Below are 22011 nucleotides of genomic sequence, written 5' to 3'. Positions count from 1 at the left end.
AAAGCATGTTTTATTACAATATTTTAAAATCAAGTTATATTTTCATACTAATTTCTTGGTAGAAAGTTACTTACACTTTCTTTTTATGAAAATATGAAAAAAAATTAATCATTGACCACACACATTTTTAGAATTTTCTTATTTTCACAATGGGCAGACAACTCTTCCAAAAAGTTTTAAGTGCAAAAAAGTCAGCTTCTAATCATTTACCAGTCATGTGAATTTCATCTGCTTCACTTTGATCATTATCTAACAATAAACTTTTATGTTGATCTAAATCCTTCAAAATTGGTCATTATCCTTTCATTATACATGGAATATCTTAAATATAAACGTGAATCAGGGGCAGATCACTCAAAATTCTAAACACTCGTCTGAATTTCCAGTGAACAGTGTATCATGCCGCATTAAGGATTCTGATGTGAAACTTTGTCCAATGTCCACGCTCTAACTTCAAAACAAAAGAAGAATGTACACCATATGAGAATGATTGGAAAAAAACACCATATAAATAGTTGTTCTTGAGAGAAGTTATCACTACATGTCCCATTCTTAAAATTTTGAACCCGAATATGACACATCCTGCCAAAGTATAGATTGAATATGCATGATACTCCACACCATATCAAAGGAATAGCTATGCATTGAACACAACTGAACCTCACTACATGGGAAATCTTGGATATTGATTTTACAAACTCCTATCGTGGTATTCAGAAAGGGTTTTTTCAAAATCCACTACATGTTGCACAGCTGTTGATAATTCTGTACTCTACTGAATACCCACAACTTGTGTCCAGATTACTACAATGGTACTAGTTCATCACTTTATAAAAATACAAATGGTGTCTCCTTACTTTTAATAACAGCACTTATAACTGTATATGGGCTCTAATTTTTTCACATAAGAAATAAAATCCCTATTCGTGTTTTGAGGTCAAACATTCCATCTGCCTGTAGGATTTACAAATGAGTGATTGAGTTGGTTTACTGAACATTTGGCCCTCTGAAATTAATTCTAGTTTAGCAACAGGTCTAAAATTCAAAACTCACTTGGGAAGAAAAACATTAATAAACAAGTTTCAAAAAAGCATTTATGAATTAAGATTCATCTACATGTATTTTGAGAAATTTGAAACAATGCATGCATATCATTAAGTTTTAGACGTTTAGATCATTCAAAACAAAACTGGGTTTTTTTCAACAGATCAATTCAAGTTTTAGTCAATGGCTGTATGCAAGGTGAAGATAACGAACAGTGATCAATCTCATAACTCCTATAAGCTGTACAAAATAGATAGTTGGGCAAATACGGACCCCTGGACACACCAGAGGTTGGATCAGGTGCCTAGGAGGAGTAAGCATCCCCTGTTGACCGGTCACACCCGCCGTGAGCCCTATATCCTGATCAGGTAAACGGAGTTATCCGCAGTCAAAATCAGTGTGCGAAGAACGGTTTAACAATCGGTATGAAACACGTCATACAGCATTTGACCCAATGCGAGGTTGTATTTACTTTTTAAGCTTCATTTTGTATTCTATTTATCTTACATTCATAATTATTTCTTAAGTTTATATGTATTCTACTTCTTTTAATCTGTGTTTATTTTACTAATATCTGTCTGTATGTATGTTATATGCAGGACCATATTGAAAACTAGCGTTATCGCTAAATATGTAATCCTGGTTAAATAAAGGTCTTATTATTATTATTATTATTATTATTATTGACGAACTAGATCGTTATAACGATCATAGAATTTGCGAAATGCTGACTTCAATCGAGAATGTTGAAACCCCTGTTCCATCAACTTGTTTGCCAGTAGCGTCCCTCGATTTAAAAACTGACTATACAAGCTCTTGCATATCGAATCAGTTGAGATATATAAACACCATATGCAGGTGATAATGGAATATTGCTACATAAATATTGGAAGTTGACGATGGAGAATCTGAAATCATTCCGTTTGTCATACAGTATTATACAAAGGTAGAAGTTACATATTTACCTCGTCGACTTACCACTTGAATCCATACAAATAAAATAGTACGTAAAATTACACACACAGTCGGGTATACCAACAGTACATTACTAAATGCAATTTTCTTCTAATTGACAGGATATGTTATTTTTAGCATACATACCTGTATAAGTAAATCCAGTATACTATATGTTTTTATTAATCATACCGTTGACAGTTTTGGCTAACAGGATACACAAGAGATTCATTCTGTTTTATTCAAAATGTAATTAACGTCTAGAGATATTTACAACTCTGAATTTCAAATATTCTTTGATTTCTCTGAACTTAAATAACCTTTACGTTGAAAAAGTCAAAACTAAACTTGGAATATCGTGTCGCCAAATCAAATTCCACTTGACGTGTTTTCCTTGGAAGGTTTGTACACTGTAGTGACGGTTATACTCGCAATATCATCAATATTTAGTGACAACTGTGACTTTAATTTCATATCGAAGGTTATCATCGTTTATACATGTACTTTTTCAGATCACTGTTCGTTATCTTCGCCTTTCATCTTTAGAACCTAGTCGACCAGTACTGTTTTACAACTGTATTACCAGTGAATTCATCTGCTGATCTCTGTTAAATCTTTCTGAGTTATTGTTGGTCATTTTCAGTTAGTTACCCCATAGTTGTACAAAAAATAATATTAAACATTTTCGAATAATTTTCTCCCCAAAAATCTAAAATCTGAATGTTTAAGGAAATTGTTGTCAATCACAAACTGTAATCTTTCATATGTTCTAGTGATTGGAAGTAATAATGAATTGAAAACTTGAATATTGTTTTCTTTCAGAGGCACCTATTTTCAGTAATGACGAGTATAGTTCTCCGGATGCTTACATCGCAGCCTTATCTATCTTACTGATTATCAACTTTAGCCTGGTCGTTGTCATTGTTATATTATTGAGGTAAAATGTTTGTGGGTTATATATATTCTGCATGATTCCATAAAGTCTTTGTAATTGATATCAATTCTACTATATTTTAGGCTACTCTATAACAGAAAACAAGAGAAGCGTTCGTCTGAATATATCACTAGTGCCGAAATATCACCGCCATCAGAAATCAGCAATAACGATGTACACCAGTATCACGAACTTAACATGTGCAATGATAATTCATATCATAATCTGTCATTAAGAGGTCATTCATAAAATGTATTTTGAATTAAACTGATTCATTGTGATGATTATTATTGATATTTCATTTTCATATGCATATATTTGAAGGATTCATCATTGCCAAAGCTGTGAGAGCATTTTCTATATACTTTGCTAAGAAACAATTTACATGTTACTTTTAACAAGTAACGCGTATTCTATGTTGAAGTATAACATTTTGCATTAAAGCAAATAAGAAAATCAAAACAAAAGGAAGAGAAGATGCGTGAAATGATAGTAGTATTTAACGATCCAGCAAATAGAAAATGATTTATCCAATGATGAAAGGTGAATATAACGAACAGTGATCAATCTCATAACTCATATTATGAGTTCCTTAAGTTCAAATTTACAAACAAAGGAATAGATGCCGTCAACATAAGCAACATTCTTCGTCATAAAAGGGTTCAGTCGTGTATTCCAACTTATTTCAAGTTCAAGTCTACACCCTGTATTTCCTACAGCTATACTTCTACTATTGCATCCAAACTTTTTAATTATAAACAAACTTTGCAGTGCTTAGATATAGACCATCTTATACGTAATCCACCAACATGTTCTTGTTCTTCATCTTCTTTCAACTAGAGTCCAGCTGGACATGTCATTACTGGTGATGTTGATATAGTTGAAAATGAGGACCTCAAATCACTTATTCTTAAAGGTCCTAAATACAGAGAACCTCGGTCGTTTAATTGGCGACAGAACTTCATCTCTATTATGAATTATGTCGAAGATTATGCCAGACGATGGGCTAAATATGAAAAAGAAGAACTTGATACATTGTCAGAATGGGTTAAAAGCATAAGAGGGATATTAAAATCCCTCATTAGACATATGAAAACAAAAGTACGTGCCATCTATCCTTCTGTGTTTAGTAAACCAGAAGTGATAAAAGAATTAGATAGGTTACATGAGGCTCTCTACAGCCCAGTAGCTAAGTACTTCGTTACTAGCTTGAAAATACGGATGTATATTTAATTGCTGTTATAAAATTTAGAAATTCATTTCAAAATTAAGGATTATCTCCCTCATGCATAGCTCTTATCCTTGGACGAATTTGGCTTCACTTTTTGGCACGCTGTTTTTTGCTATATTTAGCTCTAAAACTTCATAGTTATTTCGGATTTCAAACATTTCGGTTGACCATCACTGAAGAGACATTATTTGTCGAAATGCGCATCAGGTGCATCAAAATTGGTACCGTATAAGTTTTACATGAGGAATATGTTTTGGTTCCAGCTGACAAAGCTAGTAACAACATTGTCTTTGTTTGTAAGGCTCATTATTACAACTGTATTTTAAACGAACTTGGCATTAATTCCACTTTTGGTAATCATACTTATACTCCAACTGCCCTTTCAAAAGACGAAATTCTTCAAAACCATGCTTCAGTTTTAGACACATTTAATAATCCAGTCAATGGGTCGAATGAATATGAGTTACCGTACCTATACTGAATTCCTAAACTACATAAAAACCCTTACAAACAGAGATACATTGCTGGATCCAGTAAGTGCTCTACCAAGCCCTATATTTGCTCCTCACAAAAATGTTTACAGCTGTGAAGGAGAAACTTCAAACTTACTGTGCGACTACATATGCCAGAAGTGGTGTTAATCAAATGTGGATTCTAAAAAATTCGAAAGAACTTTTAGTAAACTTGAAATCACAGAATTTTCCCCAAATCAATAGCATTAAAACCTATGACTTTTCAACGCTATACACGACCATTCCTCACGATAAATTAAAGACTAGACTTTTTGAAATCATAGACAGTTGTTTCTTCAACAAAAACGGAAATATTCATATCAAGTGATCAGTCATTCAAAAACTTACTTTGTTAAACACCACTCTGATTCCACGCACAAGTACTCTGAAGTTGAAATAAAAAATATGCTAGAGTTCCTCATTGACAATATCTTCGTGGTCTTTGGTGATCAGGTCTTCCAACAGTCTGTTGGAATTCCCATGGGCACGAATTGTGCTCCTTTGTTAGCTGACCTGTTTTTATATTCATATGAAGCAGAATTTATTAAAAAACTTCTAAGTGAGAAGAAAAAATCTCTCGCTGTGACCTTCAATTCGACTTTTAGATATATCGATGACGTTTTCTCTATTAACAATGATAGCTTTCATTCATATATCGATTTGATATATCCCTGTGAGCTCGAAATAAAGGACACCACAGAGTCGTCCACTTCTGCTTCATACTTAGATATTTTATTGAAAGTAGACATTAACGGCAAACTGACAACTCAACTGTATGACAAACGGGATGATTTCAGCTTCCCACATTTATGTAGCAATATTCCATTATCACCTGCATATGGTGTTTATATATCTCAACTGATTCGATATGTAAGAGCTTGTTCTGGGTATAGTCAGTTTTCAAATCGGGGTAAGCTACTGACAAACAGGTTGATGGTACAGGGGTTTCAACAGTCTCGATTGAAGTCAGCATTTCGCAAATCCTATGGTCGTTATAACGATCTAGTTTGTCAATACAACCTATCATATTGCTTGTAGGAGTTGTGAGATTGATCACTGTTCGTTATATTCACCTTTGACATGTATACGCGGCTGATTAAACGCTTTCCCCATAAGTACCAGTGTTATAAACAATGTACTTTACTGCACTGGCACATTACATGACGTCACGAAGGTCATGACGTACATATCTACAGTCCTTCTGCGCGGTTGGAAATGTCAAAATATTATTACGTTATTTACCACCGCTGTCAAACGATGAACCACAATCATGTAAAAGTTTCTGTCAAATGGGTTATATTAATTTTCTTTGATATTGAATAGTTTCAATTTCTTCTTAATATAACATATATATTAAAGTAATATCCATATTATATTGTGATCTTGATATCGCCCCTAATCTGCACGTATAGTAACTTTCACAATGGACTCATTTGCATAAACAGGGTTTCCGTACATAAAAATGTCATCATTGGCACGACACCCCGAGGTTTTTCAGTGAAAGATATTTGATTTATGTGACATGTGAACTTCAATGCAAAAGAAATGTTAGGGGTGCAAGTTGCGTCTTCAACAGAAAACATGTTTTTCAGGCTAGATTCAACTTCGTATATGCAAAAATCGCTGCATCTGGCATATTCAATGCAAAAATTACACATGTTACCAGTCACTATAAACTTGGTCTCATCACTTTTCAAATTAAGAAATTGATATGCTTTGAAGTTATATTAACTTCAACTTGCATTGATATCTGGATATCGTGCCAATGGAACGATTTATACATACACAGTACGATTGTACCTGGATATTTGATCACGTGATATGCAGCTGATGCAGAGACTGTCGGTTTGGTGGAAAATGTATGGGAGGTCAATAAGCACTTAATTATATATACATATTGTTTTGTATAAAAGGGTTGTGTACAGAATTTGTTAAAAATTGATCTGTTTTTAATGCTTTTTTTCCCCTGACATAATTATTTCTATGGCCCTACTTAACACAACTGCGTATTACAGTTTTCATTAATCTAATATTTTCCCAGCAGAAAAACAATATCAATATTTTGAATAATGAATTAATAATTAATCTAATGACAAATACCAGTCATGTTAACACAAGTCGTACAGAACACAGAAACTGCCTCCTACGGTAATCCAAAGCGAGAAGTTACAAACGACTCACGGATTACTGTAAATTCCTAAATGTATGATAGAAACATCACTCGCGAAATAAAATGACTCGCTTTTAATTTTATAGGGCCAAAACACATGGACAAACTTTTGATCACCAGACGTCCATGAGTCATTTCGCGATAATTAGTATTCGCGTAAAATAAGAAATCTACAGTATATCATGACGAGCCATGAATAACACTGCCTCCAAGTGAATTTATCAGCGAGATTTTTCATTACTTTTTGATGAAATATGCCTACTCTACCGAGAAAGGCGAGCTCAAATCCATCCGTTATACCGATCGGGTACGAGATGACGGTCATACCTAACAGACCCCTCGCACATGCTCCCCATGCAAACTGTGGCAAGCTGGTATTGATCTTAAAGTATCTATCGCAAGCCATAAGCTGCTATTCTAAGCAGTGCTATTCCGTTATATCCGCTGGTCCACCAAGCCACAACTTACAGCACTTAACAAATGCACTGCGCTATCAAACATTACGTCAAAGTAATGAAAGGTGAAGATAACGAACAGTGAGCAATCTCATAACTCTTTTCAGGAATACAAAATAGAGAGTTGCGAAAACACGTACACCTGGATATATCAAATGGGGATCAGTTACCTAGGAAGAGTAACCATCCGGTCATTTTGAAAAGAGGATAGCAGAAACAGTATCTTGATTCAAATAGCATTACTCTAAAACCAGAGTAAAACTAAAACATTTCTTTGAAAGTAGTAAAAGAGAGGGCAAGAATAGGATTGGGTCATTTAAAATCTTCTCCTCAAGAACCACTGAGCCAAACAAAGTTAACTTTACATGAAAACGTCCTGGCATAGTGTAGATTCACTCTCACCCACTATTGGACCTCAAGGTTTTATATTTTCTACATTTCAATAATTCAACACAACCAGGGGTATGATTAGTCGTATTAAGTATGATGCCCAGAGGTAGTTTGGTTCCACAGTTTTACATAGTGATATATAAGGAAATATCTTTAAAACTCTCCACTCTTCACAACTGGGTCATGGGTAGTCATCAAATTATAGCGATCCTTTAAACCTCTATGCTACTCGTAATCTGATTGGTCTAGAAAGTCACGTGCCAGGTTTGATATAACCTTCATACATCCCTCCCAAACATCATATTTCCCCATCATATTTCACCCCTTCACCAGCCCTGTGCATTTCCAATAAATTTTAAATCAAGGTAGACTACAGTTTATTGTGACGTTACAGTAAGTCGGAGTCATTGTACTTTCATAGTTCATAAGGCACAAAAACTGGTTATCATGTCACTGTATTTCGTTATTTGTACCTTTTACTACGTTGACGGCGCGGTGTTGTTTTTTTTTTTTTGTTTTTGTTTTTTTTTTTGTTTTTTTGTTTTTTTATATATATTTTCATCATTTATTAAAAAGTATACATACTATTTCGGATAAAATATCCTCGGATACTCCCTCTTAATTCTCACCAATGGTGCCAGGCGCCCATTGGATTGAATGTATATTATTATTATATTACTTTATATAAGGCATATATATAATTTATATGAAAATACATAATATCAAATATTTTTCGAAATCATGAAAATATCATATACAACGTTGATGAAGATAAATCAACAGTAGAATAACATAGAAATTACTCAAGGAATAATATATAAACACTGTAGTCCTAAGTTGACCGTTTAGCTATAATGATAAATATTTAAGGATAGTTTATACTGGTCTCTTCACAGCAGTCAAGTTACATTAATTTACAAAGATGTTCAAAAAATGTATGCTCTTTTGCATTTATATACTTCAATACTGATGTATAGAAACATAATGATTTTTTAACATGATTATACATATTAAAAGTCGTTTCACTTAAAGAATCTAATCCACATAACATTTTATGTTTGTATTATTCTGTAGGCTATATAGTAATAAGTAAATTTAAGGATTTGGTTTTATCATTTTGTTCTAGAAAAAACCCAACAACAATGTGTTTCCATTGAACTTTGAAGGATAGATAACTGCTAACAGTGTTCCATATATTTAAAACATTATCACACTCGTAAATCAGATGTTTTGTAGTCTCAACTTGCTAACAATGTGTACATTCATTCTTTACATCTTTTTTTCCATTTGCTAATATATGCATTATTACATAATATGTTATTCAATAACTTATAACTGAATTCCGCTATCTGTTTGCCTTTCAAATCTTTAATTTTACATTTATAAATGTCTATCCAATTAGAATCACCGAATATTCTGAATTCTTCAGACAGTTTTTTCAACTAAATTTTTATAAAAAAGATTACTTGATGTTTTAAGTATATTGGTAAATCCAAGAAGGAAGTTAAAATTAGTGACATTTTGTTTATTTACACAGCTTGAATTTGAAAAATCGTTTAGTCCTCGAATGTTTCTCGTGATTGTCATAATAATTTTGTATTCACATAGCCAGTTAGATTTGTCATCAATATTTGAATAATGTTCTAGCGGTTTAAAAATTCCATCATCAAATAAATCACTAACATATAAGATACCAGATCTCGCACAATTATCGAAGAAAATGGGTTTTCCTTTATATTTCAGATTTGTGTTATTCCATAATGGTTGTTGTAAAATATCATTAGGTAATCTTTTATCAAAGTTAAGTTTGTTTTTACTTTCATTAAAGCAACACAACATTTCTTTATAAAATAGTGGTAATTTAGTTTTGCTTAAATTCCCCACATCAGTAGTTGAACATTTTAAGACGGCACGGTGTTACCGTTAGGGCGACCTCAGCTACATGCAATGTATAGATGACCGGAGTGCAATTTTAAATGCATTTTTGTAGTCTTGCTTTGTTTCGGTAGATATGAAGATTTAATCACCCAAGAAAAATCGTTACCCTCGAGGAATAGACTTCTTCTTGGGTGAATACATATTCATATCTCCCTCACTACAGTATCATGCAATAAATTTACAGTGTTATATAGCTAATAAATAGTCTATTATAAAATCTGCGTTAAATCTAGAGAATGTTAGCGTTTTGCAATGCGTAAATTGTGTGCGCCCGAAACATTCCGAGTATGAGCGTTCAATATTGACGTTACCGTAACGACGTAAACAAGCAAAAATGGCAAACGACGGTCCTCCGAATCTGAAAGCTAGATCTGGTATTTGATATCATATTCATTTATTTAAACAATATGTTTTACTGTATATAAATTATGATACCCCCATTCACAAAATCAGTTTGCTTCATGCAGTAATGACGGGTTTAATTTGAACCGTTAAGAAATGCATGCAGATATTGCACACCTTCACCTTAGATGCCAATATTGATGAATCCTCGTCTATTTTGGAATATTTTGAGAGAAAAGGGATATAAATTAAAAACTAAATACTTTAACTATATAATAAAAGGGTTATTGAACTTATGTTGGTGAATATTGGCACGCGTTGGCTGTCAAAATGCACTCACACGCTCGTGCATTTTCACAGGCAACTCGTGCCAATATTCACCAATATAAGTTCAATAACCCTATAATATTTCATATCTGGTAAATGGATCGTGGGATTTTGTAATCATAGTATCATTTTCAAGAGTTTATTGAACAAAAGTATTCCACAATAGGGATTTTCAAAATTTTAATTACCGCTTGATTTATTTCACCTAAAAATTTTACATTTAAGTCTTTGGAAAGAGCATGTTTAATTCAAATATTTTACAAAAGAAATGTATTTATCACACAAATCTCTTGGTAAAACGTTACATAAACTTTAAATTTATGAAAATATGAAATATAGATAATCATTTACCGCACATTCTTTAAAGAAGAATTAGATTTTCATTTTTACCAGAAGTGGAGAACTCTTCCAAGTAAGATGTGGTTCTAATCATTTACCAGTCATGGGAATTTGATCTACACTTCACTTTCATCGTTATTTAGAATAAACATTCATTGCAAATTGTTCAATAACCTTTTATTATACATTGAATACCTTCAGGTAGTTAAATTTCAAGTTTTCATGAGTCCCAGATATCGGATGGGGTCGCATCAGGAGATCAAAGTTTTAAATGCGAATATTTACAAAATTCATTAAAACATTTTTTTTTCAGCAGTAGAAAGGTCACGCTGAATCATATCAATTTTGCAAACATTTTCAAGTTGTATGGATTTAAGTTTTTTCATGCCCCCGCAACAATAATCGGGAACATATTGTTTTGTCTGACAATGTGTCCGAAATTTTAACCTTGCTCATAACTTTTGAAAGATAAGTGATATGGTTCTCATATTTCACGTGTGCATTTCTTGTTATAAGACCATTCTGTTGATACCAATGTTTTTAACCTTGTTATATTTAACCTGAGCTGAAAACTCAGCTGAGCTTTTCTGATCGGATGTTGTTTGTCCTCTATCTGTAAACATTTTTTTTTATTTTCGCCCTACTGCACCAATTTCAATTAAACTTGGCATAAATCATTCTTGTGTTGAGAGGTTTCAAGTTTATGCAAATATAGTACCATGCTGTTTTCAAATTCGAGGTAATCAAGAATGTATGACAGAACTCACACTTGACCGATATATATATATATATATATATGTATATATATATATATATATATATATATATATATATATATATATATATATATATTAGTATTATAGGTGTCTAAATCTTTATGGTTTCTTTACCATCATTTTAACATGACTTTTTTCAAGTGTATAATTGTATATTTATTGCAACTATTGTATTTTATAGCATTTGATTGTACGGCTTGGAACTTTTTTCATACATATCATGTTTTAGATTTTAGTAATTTTACTTCACATTATTGATGTTTTTCTAGCATTGTTTTTACATCATCTGTTTTAGTGCTTTTATAATTTCCTTTTACTACGTTTATAACATGCTGCATCATTTTTATTGTGTGCAGCGCTTTAGAGTGGTTATATACAGTCATATAGGGCGCTATATCAATAAATGTTATATAAATATATATATATCATCTTAAGACCTCTAAATTATGGTAAAACATTATTCTAAATCAACATAAATTCGGATTCGCATAGCTCTTTATGTTGCGATATCAGATTTCTAGAATGCGGCTTCAATTTGTCTGACCTTGAAAAATATATTACCTTGAAAAATAATATTGAATCTTTTTCCTTAGACTTCTCTCCCATTCACCTATTCGATTGTTGATTTTAATGCTAGATCAGTGTCCTTTGATTGACTTTGTTGTTTAATCGTGTTCTTTTGGCAATCATTATTTTTCGCTGTTCACCATATCCGAATCATCAATGGTACGGACTACCTAATATTGTTTGAACTTAATCACTCCATATCATTATCTTCCCACCATTTTATTCCATAATCACATTGTTTTGTAAGTTTTCCCTCAAAATTTTTCTGATTTCTGTAATTTTTCAAGAATAATTTTAATTTCATCCCGACCCGACCATGGTACAAACTCTCTAAACCATAGTCAGTAAACACGCTTTACAACGTAACCACCACCATTTTTATCACTCAGTACAATAGTGTATCGCTCTTCTCACCAATGTAGTTTATCGATACTTGTCGTTTTTGTTTGTTATTTGTTTATGTAATATATGTCTCTTGATAAAGACGCGGGTTGCGTCGAAAATTTGAGTTTTAAATAACCAACAGTGTCGTGGCCTTTTCAGTGCTTTTATAAATTTCTTTACTGGCCTTGTATCTTCTCAGATTCGACACTTTAAGAAAGTAGGGTGTTGTTGGGTTTTTGTGCTTTTATATATATATATATATATATATATATATATATATATATATATATATATATATATAATATTGTAAAATTTGGCCTAATATCTACTTGAACGACGGCTATATGCTGCATTTGTGACAGCATACACCACTCCTATTAATCAATATTGGAGAAAAATAAAGCTGAACAAGAGTTTATACATCAATAAATCCGAAAACGCGATGTATTCATACACGCCTGAAAACAAATAACATTGTGCGGGGAAACTATTCACATTTTTTCAATTGTTAATGAAGTGAATGAATTGGAATTATAAGAATCAAGCATTCTTTTTGAAGAATTTATAGATGTGTAAACTCCGGCCATTTTACTCACAAACTTAACATAAAAGTGCTTCGCACTTTTATTCAGTTTGTGAGTAAAATGTCCGGAGTTTACACATCGATAAATTCTTCAAAAAGAATATCTAATCCTATAATAACAGCTTTATTAAAACACATTATTTCCCGTTTTTACAATCGAACTGCGGAAAAATACGAACATTACAACCTTAATATTGTAAGGTCATCTGAATAATCTATCCAACATCGGGAACTTTAAAGATGAATTCTTCTCATATCACTTGGAGACGTAGAGATACTATATTTTGTCTGCAACAACTATAGAATGGATGCATTCTTTTTTAGACACGCAAATGTGGGTGTCAAGGATATTTTTTGTTAACGTGTAATTTCAAGGTCATGCTACTTTCGTACGAAATGATCTTGAAATTCCATTAGTGCAGATATAAACTATAAATACTTGTATTTTCTCTTAATCTGCAGCATAATTACTACGCATAAACAAATTATATCTGTTTGAATAGCAGAGCTTTAAACATTGAAAAACTCATGCATGGTCAAGATAACGAACATTCTCATAACTCCTAAAACAATATAAATATATAGTTGGGCAAACACGGACCTCTGGACAACCAGAGGTGGGATCAGGTGCCTAGGAGGAGTAAGCATCCCCTGTTGACCGGTCACACCCGCCGTGAGCCCTATGTCCTCATCAGGTAAACGGAGTTATCCGCAGTCAAAATCAGTGTGCCAAGAACGGCTTAACAATCGGTATGAAACACGTCAGACAGCATTTGACCCAATGATAGGTTGTATTGACGAACTAGATCGTTATAACGACCATAGAATTTGCGAAATGCTGACTTCAATCGAGACTGTTGAAATCCCTGTACTATCAATTTGTTTGTCAGTAGCATACCTCGATTTAAAAACTGACTATACTCAGAACAAGCTCTTGCATATCGAATCAGTTGAGATATATAAACACCATATGCAGTGATAATGGAATATTGCTAAATAGATATGGCAAGTTGATATGATATCAGGTAGACCGAATTTCCACTGATAATTGTAGATTGTACTCATCAATCCTTGTGTCTTTCATACTTCTAGTACTTATTTTTTATATTGTTTAACGTCCCACCTGAGAATATTTCACTCATATGGAGACGTCACCATTGCCGGTGAAGGTTGCAAAATTTAGACCTAGATGTTCGGCGCTTACGGCCTTTAAGCAGGAAGGGATATTTATCGTGTCACACATGCTATTCTACCATTATTTGCTGTGACACGGGACCTCCGTTTGCGGTCTCATCCGAAGAACCACCCCATTTAGTCACCTATCACGACCAGCAAGGGGTACTGAGTATGACGGTATTCCATATATTGTGTACTGATATTAAGAACTGCTCCCTTATTTTATTTGATATGCATGTTACAATTATTCCTCCCCTGGTTATGTAGTAAAGTGTTCAATAAACTAGAAGCCATGATTGCGCTCCGCTGTTCACCTGGAGGCATTTAAATGGACTTGTACGATATGAAACTCTGAAGACCTATTCTAACCTGGATCACCACGGGATCTTAATTTTTTTGGAAGTTGTTAGATAATAATACTGAAGTGTGATAAGATACACAATGACATTTATAAATCAATTTGGGGTATCTGATTATATAAGAAACAAAATGCTTTACTCAGTATTTTACTGAAGAAATATTAGGAGTAGGGCATTTAAAATGTCCCTCTCCCGGAACATTATACAAATGATTTATAAATTTATCAAGATATCATATCAATGCCCTGTTTCTCTTGTAAGTTACGATTAATTACTCTAGTTTCAAATATCCGTTCCTGTTTCGATTTTGTTCAACTGCAGACAAAATTTAGTACTGTTAATTTTGTTCAAATGTAGGATAAATTGATATTTTAGAGTAACATTGTTGCTGCCCAAAATAGCTAACAATATGTTAAAGGATTGACACCCCACCACGATTTGAGATATCCCTGTGAGCTCGAAACAAAGGACACCACAGAGTCGTCCACTTCTGCTTCATACTTAGATATTTTATTGAAAGTAGACATTAACGGCAAACTGACAACTCAACTGTATGACAAACGGGATGATTTCAGCTTCTCCATCGTCAACTTCCCACATTTATGTAGCAATATTCCATTATCACCTGCATATGGTGTTTATATATCTCAACTGATTCGATATGCAAGAGCTTGTTCTGGGTATAGTCAGTTTTTAAATCGAGGTAAGCTACTGACAAACAAGTTGATGGTACAGGGATTTCAACAGTCTCGATTGAAGTCAGCATTTCGCAAATTCTATGGTCGTTATAACGATCTAGTTCGTCAATACAACCTATCATTGGGTCAAATACTGTCTGACGTGTTTCATACCGATTGTTAAGCCGTTCTTGGCACACCGATTTTGACTGCGGATAACTCCGTTTCTCTGATCAGGGTATGGGAGTCACGGCGGGTGTGACCGGTCAACAGGGGATGCTTACTCCTCCTAGGCACCTGATCCTACCTCTGATGTGTCCAGGGGTCCGTGTTTGCCCAACTATCTATTTTGTATTGCTTGTAGGAGTTATGAGATTGATCACTGTTCGTTATCTTCACCTTGCATACTGCCATGGAAGTTCATCCATCACTTGAAATGACCGACATACGTATAAGGGACATCACTTATGGTATCTCTAGATTCCAGTATGCTGACCTGAACTACTTCATCACGGTGATGATGGTTTGATATCATTTAACTCGCAAATATCGGAATATTTTAATATCGGCTATTTTACCATTATTTGCTGAGATTCACTTATTGAATATCTGAAACCTTTATGATTACAAAGAGGATGCAATTTTGAAACTCCTTAATGTGGATGACAGCTTCCTTTGCTCCTCCGCCATGGCGTTTCAATCCATCGTCCTTGCAATTTCGCATTGTCGCCCTCACATTTTCCCATATCCGTTCTAAATGGTCGTCCTCACATTTTCCCATTTTCATCCTAAATGCAAAAAGGCGAGTGACCTGATCAGAATATGATAGATTTTGTTAGTACTTCATTATGTATTACAAAACAGTAAGTGCTATTCATCTCAACAGAACATTACAGTTGTTGAAGAAATGTACCTTGTTATCCTTAGAATGTCAGTAAATATGCATCCATGTGTATACCAATTAATCGAGAAGCCATGATGAAGATATGTCCTTATCATCAATCAATGAATATTGCATGAAATATTACACAATGTCATTCGATAATCTGCATGTATGTCAACATGTATATAATTTGTAATACCCCTCCTTATTGATACACTAGCTGATTACCATAAAAAAGAAACAATTCGTGGGTTATGCAACTACAGCTACATTTTGGACTAACAATCTGCTTTTAAAGCTGTATGGTCTGAATGACAATATTTTTTTCCATCTCGTAAAAATGCTATTAATTCATCGCACGTATGTAGTTATTAGACTGAACGACATATCATAAATTATTTCACCTGTTTTAACCCAAATAATTTGATTTTAAATCGATGTTTACAAATAACAGCGTCATTGCCATTTCAAGTGACATTCACGTGACGAGTTCAAACTTTCAGATCATCGGTGGTCTTATCTGTGTAAAGTTGTGTATTTTGTTATAACAGTACCGTACCATAAGTTTAATAGAAATAAAAATATCAAATACCTCTTAGTAATTCGTTGTTTTACGCTCTTTCAGCCTTAAAACTAGACAGTTGCGTATGAGTTAATACATCATGTTGGGATTCCCCTGACGCACGTGTGTCTATTTATAGACGTCTATTATGGGATGATTTATATATGTAGCCACTATATTTACTTTCTAAATAATATTCGCACTGTTTTCTTTTACATGCAGCTGTTTTCAAGTATATAATTAAGGGAAAGTTAATAACTTTATAAAGTAATTAATCTGCTTTAAAGTAATTATGTACACAAATAATACATGAATATCGGGTCATACAGCTTTAAATGATTGTTTCATATTGTCCCTTGACCACAGACTAGTAATTTCTTAGATCCTCTTTAAATGCTCGCTGTCGATCATTATCCAAAACTCCTGTTCAGTCTCCTCAAGTATAACTGTATAAAGACAAGTCCGCATCCGTCTTTTAGAAATTTGTACACATCTAAATGTATAAAACTTTCTTTTCCAATTAATTATTTCAATTCTGAAGAGGGAAATATTGGAAAACTTTAAACTTCATCATGGTCATTAAATGTTCTAAACTTTAGAAATATGGCATCTGTTGATCGCCTTATATTTTTCTTTAAATTTATAAACAAAACTTCCTTGTTCTTTTAAAATTTTGAATATGCAGACACTTGTCGTTTTGGTATCAGTGATACTGACTTCGTCATATGGATACCGTAAGTAAACAATACATCGTTTATATCTATTGTACTGTTAACTTTCTCGTTCGTAATTCGTTCTAGTGAAGTGTTGTTACTAATATTACTACACCGTACTAACAATCAAACCGAAACAAGGTAAGGTCCCCATTTTCTACAGTTCAGTGCACCACCTATTCCAAATTAGTTTTCCTCACACAATGTAATGAAACTAAACCAATTTTAACTAGTACATCAAAGTGTAGTTTACATTGTATAAATTTGCAACAAGATAATTATGTTTTACTCGACCTGGAAAGTATAAATGCATTTCACGTCGTTTTCGTACTGTAACACTGGAATGATCCTATAAATTTTACATGTACATTTAAAAATGTTGATTGATTATGACGATGCAGCTACCATTACTTGTTCTGATTAAAATTATGTTTATCAGTGAAAAGGTGATTATTTCCACACTCAGATAGTAATATAATAAGTTTCTTCATTTACAGAAATCGTATCTCAGAATAAGGAGACCGACAAAGCCAAGGAGGTACCCAAATGCCAAGAAACTGGAACATGTCAGCAGTATCAATCCAGTCATGCAGTGGATGGAGACATTAACACGTGTACAAGGACAGCACCTTTTGGAATTACAACTTCAGATAAATGGACATGGTGGTATGTTGACCTTGAGAAAGTACTCAGCATCTTCAGCATCAGAATACAGTTCAAAGACTATGGAGAACAATATGGTATGGTTTGTATAGTTTAATTATCTATATCTTGATACATAAGTGCTGTGATTTTCTTTTTATGTCCATTTCGCCATGTTTTCATTTTCCCTTTTTAATTGTTAATAACATTATCTAAATGAGTCCTCTGATGATCAAAAATTAGAAATTACTCGAATCTTTCTATATTCTTACCGGCTTGCTAATCATACCCATCTAATTGGATTTACTTTTATTTAAAATGTAGATGTTACGCCAGTTTTTCATGCTGGCTAGTTTCAGTAACTACTCTACATGTAGGTAATTCGAAATCATATTGCTGTAAAATTACACAAATAAAGGTTTCATTCTCTTCTACAAATTAATCATGTCAAACAAATTTCTTGGATGTGTATTTTGTAGATTAATACAGTGAATAGCGTTGATTAAAGATAATATTTCATATTTATTTCGTTATTTCCATTTAGAATGTAAACGATGATAATTAAAACTTTAAGAAATTCTACATCAATTAAATGGAAGTAAAAGATATTTGAATATCTGGTATGTATTATATAACGAAATGATAATGTTTGCAAATGAGATGTTTTTGTATGAAATATATCGTGAGAATGAAAAGTGAAGATAACGAACAGTGATCAATCTCATAACTCCTATAAGCAATACAAAGTAGATAGTTGGGCAAAGACGGACCCCTGGACACACCAGAAGAGGGATTACGTTCCTAGGAGGAGTAAGCATCCCCTGTATAATCCTGTATTTCTGTCCATAAAATAAATTAACATATGCTGCATCACAAAGTCTCACACAAAATGCATCATATCAATTGATACAATTCTTGTAATATACTCAATCTGATTGGTCGAGAAGCATTTGAAAAAAACATTCTAAACATTTCCCTCAGAGAATAATAAGCACGCGCCCCAGGGTGATAGTATCTACCAACGGATAACATTATTTGAAAACGGGTGATATAAAAATTATCACATGTGTCAACTTTATGCAAGTACGGTTCGCCGTAGATTGTTAGACGACTTCGTTTCAGCGTTTGTAATAATCGTGAAAACCCTAATTAATATACAAAGCATCACATGGTATTGATTGGTCAAATGTCAACAGACTCCATTTACCTATCAAGATATACATGTAGGGTTCACGGTGGATATGACCGATCGACAGGGGATGCTTACTCCTCCTAGGCACCTGATCCCACCTCTGGTATATCCAGGGGTCCGTGCTTGCCGTAGAATCGGGTGAAAATTTTCAATGTTACCCTCATCTACACGCAATATCTAAATATTATTATCCTTTAGAATAATACAACCAATCTTATTGGTCGAGGGCTGGTCACGAATTGTCTACCTCACGTGCGGTAACTACTCTATAAATTTTAATGGCGTAAGCGAGACAACTCTGATAAAAGTAAATTAAAAATGTGCGGGATCTTTAATTAATAAATTCTAAAAATGACGTTGGTGTCAACATTAACGGTCACAGATAACAATAGATATTCCCAATTTATCGCAATTTTACATTTTGCTTGATGGTTACTTTTTGAATTTTTTTTTAAATACATTACGAAAATTTGTGTGATTCTATTGAAACGTCAAAATCGAATCTGTTCGTTATGCTGATGCTGGTTTAACTGTTGTATATAGTTAAACTTATAAACATCGAATAAATATATTACATTGGATATAAAATAAAATAGTGCATGTAATTTTGGATAACATTGATTACACCCCTCGAAAACCATTAAAAATGTATTTAAATCTGCAGGAAAAGTTGTTACGATTTTGTTGTCGTTTGAAATTCTAAATATGGCACAAGTCAATAAATATTTGATATATTACTTTAATTCTAGATTCTAATAAATCTATCATGTCCGAAGGTGATATCCCTACTAATACAAGATAAGTTGTGATGTCTCCCTACTAAACAGTCCATAAGTGTATAGTATATTATACAGTTGTTACACTTTCCTATTGTGGGAATGGTATCAGCACATTATTGTTTAGACTGTTTCACTTGACGCTCACTTTAAAGGTTACCTATCATAGGTGCAATCGTGTTTGTACCGTGCTCTTTTTCTAACATTTTACATATTCCAGTTGTCTTCATCGATTTCAATGTTTTGATCAAAATACATATCTTATAGATAAACGAAATGTGGTTTTCTAATAGAAAGTTGATAGAAATCGTCAAATCTCATCGCTTATATATCAAGGAAAAGTATTTCTCTTTTTTCCAACTGATAACAGTGTCATCAAAAATTGATAATTTCAGTCATGAGACAAAGAGGACGTTTTGCTGGTTTCTCGCTCTATGTATCAAACACAACTATAAAGGAGGATGGGTATCTATGTTACAAGAACGGACGGGAGTTACCGACCTTGGATTTCAGTACAAATTGTGTTAAACATGGACGTTACGTTATATTCTACAATGAAAGACTTGACGGGACGACTTATCCTACCGGATATGAAACAACCCTAGCTTACACTGAATTGTGTGAAGTATCTGTAACAGGTAATATTGTGCTACCAATTATACAATTAAAAATCCATTTAGTGTATGATAAATGTAAATTAATATGATAAATATAATAATAGTGTGTGTTGTATTGTACTACATCATTATCCAGTGTGTTAAAAATAAACAAATCCGTTTGCAATTTTATGATGAGTGTATTGTATTGTTTATTTCGAAAAGCTGTACTGCTTATAGGTTGCAAATACACGGAACATACATGTATATTACAGTAATAACGTAAGTGAAAAAGACAGCAATAAGTTATAATAACAATTTTGAAGCACAAATTAGAGCATGTGGCTCAAATATAAAGGACATGCTTATTGATATGTTGAGGATAAACCTCTTTATGTTGCGGCCTATGTTGTGGTGTGTAACATGTATATATCTAATATTGTATCTGTATATATCTAAAGGTTGTAAAGATCCCGCTGTGTATGGATATAACTGTGATCTACCCTGTCCAAACAACTGTCAGGAATTGAGATGTGACATTTTCAACGGAGCGTGTTTGGGTTGTACTGCAGGATGGGTGGGAGATTTTTGTAACAAATGTAAGATTACTTTTAATACTTCACTAAAATATGATTTACTCTCTCATGTATAAATGCAATTTAAAATGATATCTTATCAAAAGAGTGTAATTTTCGTAGTATGTCCAGCTGGATATTACGGTTTACAGTGTAGATCTACGTGTACTGGACACTGCAGAGACAACCTGTCCTGTAATCACATCACTGGACAATGTGACTATGGATGTGACAATGGATGGACAGGAACACATTGCAACACACGTAATTCATTTGTCGTTATCTTAAAGACATATACTAACTGTAGTGGGATATTTTAAAGATTAAAACGATGAAATATCAATGCATTGTAAATTTAGACTTATGAAAAACAACAAAGAAAGTAGCTTCGGATGTGAAACGGAAAAGTATACGCTTTTTCAAAATAATAAATTGTTGGATAAAATTATATTTAACCAGAGTGTCCTGCAGAATCATACGGTCCTGATTGTCTGTATAACTGTAGTGGACAGTGTCTGAGTTACCTCCCCTGTAACAGGACAACAGGAAGATGTGACAGAGGTTGTAATCCAGGATATACCGGGGAACTCTGTGATAAAGGTTGATGTTGAAAGTATAGTTTGATGTTTCAAATATGTTATCGATTGCATTACAGAAGTATTCCTTGTTTCTAAGTTGATGAAGTATGCTCTAAACAGTATTGTACATTTATATTTGCACTTTGATATTTTATTTTGTTATACACCTAAAATATTTTCCCATCTAAAACTTATACGATTTAGAACCAACATTTTAACTGTTAAACCCACTCTCATATTCATATATATGAAACACAGAGCAGAAACACGAAAAAAGTCATTATTGTTTATCAATTAGGACATTGGGTGTGTTTTCTTTTAAACTACAAATGTAGT

At 33.2% G+C, this 22011-nt stretch overlaps 1 protein-coding gene across 1 annotated transcript in view; it reads left to right on the top strand.

The window, feature by feature from the left end:
• The window catches only part of LOC125669308 (uncharacterized), a 255519-nt gene that overhangs the window by 187485 nt on the left and 46023 nt on the right, over nt 1-22011 (top strand). Inside the window, exons 5-6 of the mRNA XM_056163849.1 lie at nt 21221-21361; nt 21557-21697. Of these exons, the coding sequence (XP_056019824.1) occupies nt 21221-21361; nt 21557-21697 (282 nt within the window). The remainder of the gene's footprint in view (nt 1-21220; nt 21362-21556; nt 21698-22011) is intronic.

The sequence above is a fragment of the Ostrea edulis genome, chromosome 4, assembly GCF_947568905.1.
Source record: "Ostrea edulis chromosome 4, xbOstEdul1.1, whole genome shotgun sequence".
Taxonomy (NCBI): domain Eukaryota; kingdom Metazoa; phylum Mollusca; class Bivalvia; order Ostreida; family Ostreidae; genus Ostrea; species Ostrea edulis.
This window is presented reverse-complemented; position numbering and strand designations above follow the sequence as displayed.